This window comes from Podarcis bocagei, assembly GCF_964188305.1.
Source record: "Podarcis bocagei genome assembly, chromosome: 2".
In the NCBI taxonomy this organism is placed as follows: Eukaryota; Metazoa; Chordata; class Lepidosauria; order Squamata; family Lacertidae; genus Podarcis; species Podarcis bocagei.
The window spans coordinates 111329188-111341328 of record NC_138126.1 but is presented as its reverse complement, the minus strand read 5'-3'; the positions used below and the strand labels follow the sequence as shown (position 1 = coordinate 111341328).

The window sequence follows — 12141 nt, the reverse complement described above, 5'->3', positions numbered from 1 at the left end:
AGCTGGCTCAGGAATGTCTGGAATGCGGAACTCCTTCCAACGTTCCCCTCTCCCTTCCCGCCTCTCCAAGGCTCTTGCCTCCTGCCGCGCTCCTATGGTCAGCGCAGATTTGGTCAGCTGATCCATAGACTCCGCCCTGGGGCTCCGTGCCAGCTCGTCTTTCACCCCCGAAGAAAGACCTTCTTCAAATAGCATTTGAACGGGTGCCGCCGATAAATCCCAACTCAGTCTGTGAATCAGCATGGTAAACTCAGTCCAATATTCACGGACAGATCGACTCCCCTGCTTACAAGCCATTAGCTGTCTGCGCACCACCCCTTCCTCAATATCGCTGGAAAACATGATATCCATTGCACGAAAGAACTTCATTGTGTCCTTTAGTATGTCATTGTGCGTTGCCATTAGGGGTCGCACCCAGTCTCTAGCCCCTTTCTCAAGATGCCCAATTACAAAAGCAACTCGCGATTCCTCATCAGGGAACTCATCGAACTGCACATTAAGGGCATATTGCATCTCTGTCCTAAAAGCATGGTAGTCCTTGGGGTCCCCCCCAAATTTCTGCACCAATCCTGGTACCTTTCTGGGGAATTGAGTGGCTCTCCCCTTCTTGTCTGCATCCTGAGCCCTTCTCTCCTCCAGCCTCGCCGTCTGCAGGGCCAGTTGAACCTCCAACGCTCGGTATCTATCTTCCAAGCTTGGACCAGCTCCAGCCCCTGCTCCTCCGGTTCCGGTTGGTTCGCTCATGATGCCTTCTCTTGCACAGGCAGCGTACAAAGACTGTCGGACTGCTGTGAGGGTTTGATTAGCTGCTTGTGCGTGAAAACGTGCTCCCTCAGAGTTTGTGCGCCCCCACAAACCTCCGTGTGTGACGGAGCTCCTCAGACATGTCTGCTCTAGTCACTAGTAGAGTCCGACAGTGGCTGTCTGCGGAAGCGTTTCCAACAAAGAAGTTCCTTAACGGAAACGCGTCTCCTGGACTCACGGCGTGACAGTTTCCTGCGAGGTATGGGTCTCCCTATGGGAGACTCCGATACCTCCCCACTGTTCTCGCTGGAAGCCTCCCTGAGCCCTCCCTCCTGCTCGCATTCCCTCAGAGACCCACTCCTCCCCCTGCTGGTCCCTGCTTCAGCAGTTGAGTCTCTTTCATCCTGCCTGAGTCCCTCCACCACCTGATGCTCTGATGGCAGTTCCCTGACAGTGTCATCTGCAAATTTGATCAGGATGCCCTTGAGTCCATCATCCAAGTCGTTGATAAAGATGTTGAATAAGACCGGGCCCAAGACAGAACCCTGTGGCACCCCACTAGTCACTCTTCTCCAGGATGAAGAGGAACCATTGATGAGCACCCTTTGGGTTCGGTCAGTCAGCCAGTTACAAATCCACTGAGTGGTAGCATAGTCAAGTCCGCATTTTACCAGCTTCTTTACAAGAATATCATGGGGCACCTTGTCGAATGCCTTGCTGAAATCAAGGTAGGCTACATCCACTGCGTTCCCTTCATCTACCAGGCTTGTAATTCTGTCAAAAAACGAGATCAGGTTAGTCTGACATGACTTATTTTTCAGAAATCCATGCTGACTATTGGTGATCACAGCATTCCTTTCTAGGTGCTCACAGACAGTTTGCTTAATGATCTGCTCCAGAATCTTCCCTGGTATTGATGTCAGACTGACTGGGCGATAATTATTTGGGTCCTCTCTTTTCCCCTTTTCGAAAATAGGGACAACATTTGCCCTCCTCCAGTCTGCCTGGACTTCGCCTGTTCTCCAGGAATTCTCAAAGATGACTGCCAGTGGTTCTGAGATCACATCTGCCAGTTCTTTGCAGTTCATCTGGCCCTGGAGACTTGAATACATCTAAACTAGCCAAGTATTCTTGTACTATCTCCTTAGTTATTCTGGGCTGTGTTTCTGCTGCTGAATCATTTGCTCCAAATTCTTCAGGTCGGGCATTGTTTTCTTTATCGGAGAAGACTGAGGCAAAGAAGGCATTGAGGAGTTCAGCCCTTTCTGTGTCCCCTGTTTGCATTTCACCATCTTCTCCTCTGAGTGACCCCACTGTTTCTTTGTTCTTCCTTTTGCTACGGACATACCCATAAAAGCCTTTTTTGTTGCTTTTAACCTCTCTAGCAAGCCTGAGTTCATTCTGTGCTTTAGCTTTTCTGACTTTGTGTCTACATGTGCTGGCTATTTGTTTGAATTCCTCTTTGGTGGTTTCCCCCCTTTTCCATTTTTTGTATACATCCTTTTTTAATCTTAACTCAGTTAAAAGTTCTTTAGATAGCCACCCTGGCTTCTTTAGGCACCTTCCATGTTTCCGTCTCATTGGTATTGCCTGACGTTGTGCTTTTACTATCTCCCTCTTAACAAACTCCCAGCCATCATGAACTCCCTTTCCTTTTAGTATTACTGTCCATGGGATCTCACCCAGCACTTCCCTAAGTTTTATGAAGTCGGCTTTCTTAAAGTCAAGAAATTGAGTCCTAGTATGCTTGGCTGCTCCTTTCCGCTGTATAGTAAACTTCAGAAGAGCATGATCACTCGCGCCTAATGATCCTTCCACTTCTACCCCACTAACCAGGTCATCAACATTGGTTAGGACCAGATCTAAAATGGCTGTTCCTCTTGTTGCTTCTCCCACTTTCTGGACAATGAAGTTGTCTGCAAGGCCAGTGAGGAATCTATGCTCTTGGCTGAGTTTGACATCCAACAAATATCCGGGTAATTGAAGTCCCCCATTACTACTATCTCCCTTCCTTTTGCGTGCTTGGCCATCTGTTCCAGGAAGGCATCATCTATGTCCTCCGTTTGCTTGGGGATCTATAGTAAACTCCCACAATGAGGTCTCTGTTATTCTTCTCTCCCTTAATTTTGACCCAAATGCTCTCACTTTGGCTTTGAGGTTCTAAATCTTGGATCTCTTCACAGGTATACACATCCCTGACATATAATGCCACTCCTCCTCCTTTCTTGTCTGGTCTGTTTCTCTGAAATAGATTGTATCCTTCCATTATTACATTCCAATCGTGGGACTTATCCCACCAGGTTTCAGTGATGCCTATTATGTCATATTTAGTTTGCTGTACCAAGAGCTCAAGCTCATCTTGTTTATTTCCCATGCTTTGCGCATTTGTGTACAGACATTGAAGTCCATTAATCATTCCCCTGTGTCTCTTATTTAAGGATTTTTTCCTCCCACCACTAGGTCTGCGTGCTGTTTGCTCCATTTGGTCTATGACATTTGGATGATCATCTTCATCAATTGATAGACTCCTACCTTCAGGAGCACTGTCTCCCTCCCCCACATTAGTCAGTTTAAAGCCCTCTTGATGAGGTTTCTGAGATTTTTGGCAAAAACATTCCTCCCAACCGTTGTGAGGTGCAGCCCATCACTTGCCAGAAGTCCATCTTCAAGAAACTGCAGTCCGTGATCTAAGAATCCAAACCGTTCCTGTTTACCCCATTTGCGAAGCCAGCTGTTCACTTCCACTATTTTTCCCTCTCTCCCTGGGCCACGTCATTCAACTGGGAGGACAGATGAGATAACAATTTGTGCATTTAATTGCTTCAATTTCCTGCCCAGAGCCTCGTAGTCTCTTTTGATCTTCTGGAGGCTATTGCTTGCAGTGTCATTGGTTCCCACATGAAACAAGAGGAAGGGGTATTTGTCAGTGGGTTTTATGATTCCTTGCAGTCGTTCAGTTACATCTTGGGTCTTAGCCCCGGGGAGACAGCACACCTCCCGAGACATCTTGTCAGGCCCACAGATCACTGCTTCTGTTCCCCTCAGTAGGGAATCCCCTATCACCACTACACGCCTCCTCTTAGATTTGGTCGGGGTTCTTCCGTGAGCTGTCCGTTCCAAGGTCGCCTGCACATTCCCTGAGGACTGACTTTGCTGCTCGTCTTTAGATACCTGATCGACTGTAATGAGGGAGAGATCCTCAAATGGAGTCTGTTCTTCATCTTCCATGCTAGGGGAGAGGACTTCAAAGCGATTGTGTATTTCTAAACAATCAGAGCGAACCCTGGGCCTCCTACTTCTTTGAGTCACGTTTCTCCATATATCTGGCACCTGTGTTGGTGAACTAGCCTCCTTCTCAGGGGTATCCCCTGTCTCCTCCTTGGTGGAGACGGTGTTCTCTGTTGCTTCCAGGAAGAGCTCCACTGATGACAGTGTGTTTCAGTTCTCCAAGTGATAAGTGTATCATTTCCTAAAAACTTGCCCTGCAAAGGAGGCAGGGGTGCCAGCTGGAATAAAACATTGTAGGGGCCCAGGTGTGCCCCACCCTGCACAATCGATCACATGACACGGTGCACGCACACCATTTGAATGGCAATGCCCATCAACTTTGGAGGCGGGCCTCCAGCTCCCTCAAAAATTTTATTGCGAGGGCCGAAGCCCCTATGGATCCTAGTAGTTGGCTCCTATGAAAGAAGGTATGAGGTGGGAAAATCAACCCAAGTCACTTCCAGTTTCTTGGACCTGCACAGATTTTGCCCTGATTTGGTCTCTTCTGAGCTGGCTGCTGAATCTGTCTGTCTAAACCCTTTTTTTACACAAATACTCCATGCCTTTCAGTGCTCTTTCCTACAAGACAAGTTCAGCTGTCAAAAAGCTGCCCTCAGTGCCCCACATTATTTGGGAAGTGCAAGAGACTGTGAACGGCTGTTTCTGTGTGTTTATTACATATATAGACCACCTTTTCTCCCAAGGAGCTCATGGCTCTCCCCCCACCCATTTCATCCTCACAGCAACCCTGTGTGGTAGGTTAGGCTGAGAGATGGTGCCTGGCCCCAGGTCGCCTAGTGAGCTTCATGGCTGAGTAGGGATCCGAACCCTGGTCTCCCAGGTCATAGTCCAACACTCTAACCATTACACCACAATGGCAGTGCTAGGGTTGGCAGGCACAGAAAGAGAAGGAGTTCTTGTGTCTTTAAATAACTTGAGTATGTGGGAGAAACTGCAAGTGCTAGCAACGACCTTCTCCATCCCACCCTCTTCACCTGTGATTCCAGCATACCCTCAAATTTCTCGGGAGTCGCATACCATACCCTCCATCATTTCTCCAGTGAAAATAGGGATGTCCTAAGAATAGTGGAGGGACGCGGGTGGCGCTGTGGGTTAAACCACAGAGCCTAGGACTTGCCGATCAGAAGGTTGGTGGTTCGAATCCCCATGACGGGGTGAGCTCCCGTTGCTCGGTCCCTGCTCCTGCCAACCTAGCAGTTTGAAAGCACGTCAAAGTGCAAGTAGATAAATAGCTACCGCTCCGGCAGGAAGGTAAACGGCGTTTCCGTGCGCTGCTCTGGTTCGCCAGAAGTGGCTTAGTCATGCTGGCCACATGACCCGGAAGCTGTACCACATGACCCGGAAGCTCCCTCGGCCAATAAAGCGAGATGAGCGCTGCAACCCCAGAGTCTGTCACAACTGGACATAGTGGAGAATAGGGACACTTGGAGGGTCTGTTCCAGGGCCCTGTCCTGTTCTCCCTGTGCTGCTGATGAATATCATGAAAACTAGCATCAGGAGAGAAGGGGTTTGAGGCAGTGAAGGAGCAAACCTGGGGATCAAAGAAAGATCTGGAAAACCAGTGGCTGAGAAATGCAGCCAGAGAGGGAAGGGTGGAGAGGAGGGAAAGTGGGGATTTGCGTGGGCCTTAAAAATGGCTCTTAAGAGTCAGAGTGGGCCCTTCCTGTCCTTAATCCCTTAACAGTGGTAATTGCAATTAGCCCTATTAGCACTAATGGGTCTGAGTACAGGGCTTTTCTCTCCATGCCCAGCAGAGAAAGTGGAGTGCTCTTGAGCATTGCAAAGTAAGGCAGAGGGATCTGCCTGAGCATGAATTAATGATTCTCATGGGAGGTTCCTGCCTGCGGAGTGGTAAATAGCAGATGGACCAAGTGCGGGAATGAAACTGGAAAAAAATCTTGATAGCAGAAAGTGTTGGCTCTTGGTTTAAGGAAAAGGAGAGGGGCTTGGATTGCAAGAGAGGGAAACTGAGGCATAGGAAGGAGTATTGATGCAACAGGTTAGCAAACATAAATATCTGCATTGCAACTGGCAGTGCTCACTCTAGATCAGGTATAAAGCACCTTCCTTTGTTAAGTCTTCTGTTCCAGGCACAACATTTTTCCACCACTAATGTCCCGTTGCTGGAACACCTTTGCTCTAGTTATATACAGAGTCTAAAATTATTCATTGCTTTTTCTGCTCTATGCTTGTAGGTTAGGTAAGTATTATTATCCTCATACTGCAGACCAGAGGCTGAAAGAAAAAAGCCTCATCAAATCGTGCAGAAGCAGAAGGCAATATTTGAATCGAGGGATTTCCTGGTTCACAGCCTCATTGCTACTAGAAAGTCTAGAGTTTGGTACTGGGATATATTTTCCCCTGAAGCCTTTGGCAAAAACCTATTATTAGCAAAAACAATTTTGTACACCAAAAACCTTGCTGTAACTAAGCCTAAGTATGCATATCTGAAATAATTGAAACAAAATAATAAAAAAAATCCTTCCAGTAGCACCTTAGAGACCAACTAAGTTTGTTACTGGTATGAGCTTTTGTGTGCATGCACACTTCTTCAGGTCTGAAAAAGCTCATACCAATAACAAACTTAGTTGGTCTCTAGGTGCTACTGGAAGGAATTTTTTTTTGGTTTGACTACGGCAGACCATCATGGCTGCCTACCTGTAACTTGAAATAATTGTTTAGTCTTTCCCTGTTTCTGTTCTACTTCAGTGTCTCCCTTGTGTTGATACATAGATTTAAAGCCCCTTAGGGCTAAGTGCTGTTCCCTTGCAGTTTGTAAAGTGTTGTGTGTATGAAAGGTGTCTTCTTGTTGTTGCTGTTTACAAACTGGCTACATTTGAATGAATTTGCTTAAGTTACATAGTGAACCCAGCTTGGGCAATTTTAGAATATACTGGGCGCTCCATCTACTCCTCTCTCCCTTTCTTTGAACTACGTAGCAGAAGTTGCCCATGTATTTAAAATCCAGAAATAACCCAGAAAACTATATAACATTAATTAAATGTGCGCACCTAGATGAACTTGGATAAATGCACACCCAGAGAGAGCTTTTGCTTGGTTCTGCGCCACCCTTCTCCTAAAGTGTGTGGCAGATTCTGAAAGAACTTCAAAATGGCTTGTTTGGCTCATGAAAGAAAGATTTGAGAAGGGTTACAATGACGGGAAAGCATAAGAATCATACATAGCTTAGGCAAGGCTAAATCATCATTAAAGCTTTTAAGTAATCTCAGGGGTCTCCACTAAAACTCAGTTTTTATTTTTGCACAACTTATTGATCTGTGGAACTCACTGCCATGGGATTTGGTGAAGGCCTGCAGCATAAATGGGCTTTTTTAAAAAAGAGGGTTCTAACTATATTTAATGAAGGCTAAAGGTATCAGGGAAGGTAGCTTTCTGCTCAGGTCCTCTTTAAGCACGAAGTTGCTGGAAGCTGTGATTGATGAACTGGAACATAATTATTGAGCATCTCTCCTGAAGCATCCCAAATAGGCTACTGTTGGCGACGACAAGCTGCAGAGTTAGATGGATTGTTACTCCGATCCAGTAAGGCTGGACCTTAATTGATACTTCCCCAGTGTTGCTTTCAGCTTCCCAAACTCCCCTTGATGAAGTGAGCCTCCGCAGTGTGCCAGCCTGGCTGGCTCCCTTCAGATCCCCCGCCCTTGCACTCGCTTGCCAGGATCGCATCCCTGTGAAATGTGTGGAGCTCCCAGCAATAACGCACGAAACCTTGGCACGGTGACTCTTCTCCTTTAAATATTAATGGGGCTGGCACCATCTGCGGCAAAAGGGTATAAATTTGCCTAACTGTTTCTCTCCACACTGCCTTTTCCCTCTGCCTTCTTGTTTGGATGGTCTTGCTACCACCAGCATCCCACCATTGCCTCGCCTCTGGGCAGCTCTGGTGGAGTCCTCCTCCCCTCCTCCTCCTCCCCCCGTGCCCCCGCCCTGTGGGTCTGTGGCTATGGGCTTGCTCTGGGGTAAGAGGTGCAGCAAGTGCCCCGCCAACTGCTCCCCTACTTATTCAGGTAACGGGGGACTGTCCCTTTAAGAGGCTGCATCATGCGAGTATGTCAGGATTTAAAAGGGCTGATGTGCAAGGTGTTTATGCACTTGGGCTGTAGACCGCCCTCCTCATCCACTTCTCTGCTCCAGCCAGGATCCCAACTGAACCGGGAACAGACTGTGCTGCTCCTCTAGGGGTTAAACCTGCCGGTGGTACTTCTCCCTTTCTCCCTCCCTCCCTCTCTCAGAGGCTGTGCAGCTGGAATCTCGCCTGCTCTGTGGCTGGGTGTGCTGTGGCGAAATTCCCAGTCGCTGCTCTGGAAACCAATTGTGCCAGAGAAGAATGTGCCGGCTCAGCTAATCAGCCAGGAGAGTGTGAGAGGAAGAAGAAGAAGGAGAGAGAGAGAGGACCTGTGCCCAAAATATCGGTCTCTACCGCTCTGCCTAACAAGATCTCCTTGACTCTCCCCTGTTCTTTGCAGGCGTAAAGTGGAGCAAGGACAGCAGCATGTCCGACAGCAAGGAATGGGCTACGCTCAGCCCAGAGGAGTTCACCCAGCTGCAGAAGTACATCGACTGTGAGTCTTTTCCCTTCTCCCATCTATCTCTCTGGGCTGGCCCCACCAGGCTGGGACCTATTGGGGAAGGACTGTGACAACAGGAAAGGTTGAAAGGGACTCCCCATCCTAAAGCATCAGGGAGTCATGTGGGACATTGACATGCCAAAATCCGGGTTTGCTTTGATGGAGCTAGGGCGGTGGCAGGGTGGGAGAGAGGGGGGAAGGTGGAAGGAACTGTCTCTCTATGCCAATCTGGAGGGGGCTGAGTGTGACTGAAAGGTCTGTTCACTCTGTAGCTGTCCCCGTAATATCATCTTGGAATGTCGGAGTCAGAAATCCTGATTTGGCGGCTACAGAAAAATACAGAGAAAACAGTATGGTCTGTGAGAGTTTAGCTGGCGGACGGCTTGCAGCTTGTGGGAGTACCTTGGCTTGAAAAGAGCAAGATAGTTTTAGATCCCTGTTTTCCCCGCATTGAAATTATTGGCCTACCCACCCCCCAAACAGTGGTGGGCAAACGTGGAAGTTGAATGCCAGAATTCCTAATGCCCTGGGTTCACAAGTGTTGAAAGCCAGGAGATATTTGGGCCAGAACTGCTGCCTTTCTGCAGCCCACTGGTAACCCACATTCCTTTCAAACGTAGGGCAGAGTCCTACAACCCCTGGGCACGGCATGTATCATGTTTCCTACACTGTATAATTTCCCTCTGTTCAATCTGTTTTCTTTGCCCTACAGACAGCAGCAAGAAGGTGCAGGACGTGCTGCAGGAATTTTATGGAGACGGTAAATTGTCTGAGCACCTTCAAGGAGATGTGAGTACACCCTTCTTCCCCTGCACCCGTTCATCTCTTGCCTTGCAAAATTTGTACATTTTTTTCGGGGGGGGGGGAGGAATCACTCATTCCAATAAAAGAATTTACCGCCAAAATTCATGTAGGCAAGGTGACCTTGCAAAGCAATATGCCATCCCGTTGAACCTCTCATGTCCTAGCTGAGGCATACCTGGAGGTTGGCAAAACCAGCCCCCACCAGGATACAGGCACAGGAGGGGTGCAAAATTCACCTATCTGTGGAGTATAGGATGTATATGTGTGTGGCAATACATCACCACTGTCGTAGCAAGATCAAACGCGGGAGAATCTTTGTCCTTTTCGCACCATGACACAAAAGCAATTTTTTCCGGGAGGTGGGACGATAGAGCTCCTTGCTAGGGATGCTAATTTTTAACCTGTTCTTACAGATAGGTTGATCCTAAAGTTCCATAGAGATTCACTCTCCTGTCATTTAAGACCACTAGATCTAATCCTGCCATCTGGATTAGCAGAGAGCAAATATTTGCTACTTTGAATGCAATAGCCTTTTAGGTACTTGTGCTATCATGATGCTATCATGATGTCCCGCATCTTTGGACTAAACTTAGCTCATTCCTTCAGCCTTTCCTCATAGGACTTGTTCTCCATACAGTTGACCACCTTCGCTACCCTTATCTGAACTTGCTCCAATTTGTCTACATTCTTAGTAAAGAATTGGACACAGTACTCCAAGCAAAACAAAAAATGAAAACAAATTCCTTCTTGTGACTTGGAAACAACAGTTCTGTCAGTGCAGCCCAGAGTCGCATTAGCCTATTTTGCAGCTGCCTCATGTTGCTGCCTCATGTTCAGCTCATGTCTGACTATAATCTCAAGATCTCTTTCGCATGTACTGCTGTTGAGCCAGGCACCCCTCACCCCTGTACTTGTAGTTTGTTTCCTATTTGCATTCCTATTTACATTTGCATTTAGTTTGTTTCCTGTTTGCATTTGTTCCTGTTTAATTTGTCTGTGTCATCCCAGTTTTTCTCTTTGTATCTTCTGAGATGTTAACTGTCCCTTTCAGTTTTGTATCATTCTCTTAACTGATAAAGAGTCCCTCCACTGTGTCACTGATAAAAAATGTTGAAACGTGTCAGGCTTGGATTCCTGCTGCATCCCACTTATGGCATCCCTCCAGTTTGGTGAGGAACCATGGATGAGCGTGGTTTTCCAAACAGTTGTGGATCCACCTGGCAGTATTATCACCTAACTCACATTTAACCAGTTTGCTCACCAAAATATAATAAGGGACTTTGTCAAATGCTTTACCGAAATCAAGATTCATTCCATCCACAGCATTTACACAATCTGCTGAGTCTCTACTTCTGCCTTCCTTCCTATAATCAAACAACCCAAGGCTCCCCTGTGGATTATCGTGAACCTGCCCTATGCATCGCAAGTCTTACCTGTTGCTTGACCATTGTCTCTTACTCGGCCTATGTGATGACTTCTCCCCTTCCTGTGTCTGCTAATCCAATAGCTGCCATGCAGTGGAGCGAATGGAGAGGAGATTATTTTATTTTATTTTTATAATGTTTATTAAATTTTCTGTTTTACAATTTCACATACTCATTTTACATCCTTAAAGCATTAATGACTTCTTCTCTTTCCATGGTTCATTATACATGTCTTAAGTCCCTGCATATTTTACAAAAACTGTTCCTATCAGTTTTCCATTAGAGGAGATTATTTATTCACTCCCGTTAAATCAGGGACAGAACAATTGAGGTTCTCCATTCTCCCTTACCATGCAAGACCACTACCATAACACTGACATTGCTCAGATCAGTACTCTGTTCATTTTCTATTACAACTGAAAGGATGGGTTTCCTCACATTCCTCCTCTTTTTCTTCTGTCGCTTTGTTCTTCTGCTGATGCCGTTGCCAGACGATAGACTTCGAGGGCTTCAAGCTCTTCCTGAAAACCTACTTGGAAGCAGAGGAGATCTCAGATGAACTTTGCAGCCATCTCTTCATGTCTTTCCAGACTACGGCAGGACAGGCCACAGCAGAGCCAGGAGTGCAACCAAGTAAGGAGACTTCCAGCAGAAAGGCTGCTATATTGTCTTGCTTTTATTCAGGGGGTGCGTGGGATCTGCACAACCTCTGGTGGTGGTGAAAAAATGCTTAAAAAGTAGGGACATACTCTGCTAAGCATCTTTTTTGGGTGGAGGTTTGACTTAGCATCTGATTTATTTATATCCTGTCTTTTAGGACAAATGTCCTCTCAAGGTGGCATACACAAATCATAACACTTACTTGAAAACTGTTTGTTTTTTTAAAAAAATTAAACTCCTTAGAGTGAGCCCCAAAAGAACAATAAACAGAGATATACAGCAGGTAGGTGATGACAACGAATGAAATGTAGCCTGAAATAAAAATGTCTTGAGAGTTGTTGTTTTTAACACAGTACATAAATGTGAATGCAGTGTAATACCTAGCAGCCCCTAGGGTGGAGAATTATTGACAGATCTCTTGCCCCTAAAGCCTTTCCTCTCTCTCCCTTCCCCCCCCCTCGCTTTGCAGCCAGTGGCTTTGTTTGCGTCAATGATGTCTCTTGTTACTTCTCTCTGCTGGAAGGTGGAAGGCCAGAAGACAAGCTGGAATGTGAGTAACTGAGAAAGGATCAAGAGAAGGATGAGGCAGCTGAGGACCCCAGTTCTTAGCCTCAGATATTGGGGTGGGTGGG

The 12141-nt window shown here is 46.8% G+C and overlaps 1 protein-coding gene across 7 annotated transcripts in view; it reads left to right on the top strand.

Moving 5' to 3' along the window:
- The window catches only part of DGKA (diacylglycerol kinase alpha), an 86914-nt gene that overhangs the window by 55850 nt on the left and 18923 nt on the right, over nucleotides 1–12141 (top strand). For all 7 annotated transcript variants that reach the window (XM_081181298.1, XM_081181302.1, XM_081181304.1 and 4 more), the window contains 4 exons: nucleotides 8520–8615; nucleotides 9334–9410; nucleotides 11341–11482; nucleotides 11979–12059. In XM_081181298.1, coding sequence (XP_081037424.1) covers nucleotides 8520–8615; nucleotides 9334–9410; nucleotides 11341–11482; nucleotides 11979–12059 — 396 coding nt within the window. The remainder of the gene's footprint in view (nucleotides 1–8519; nucleotides 8616–9333; nucleotides 9411–11340; nucleotides 11483–11978; nucleotides 12060–12141) is intronic.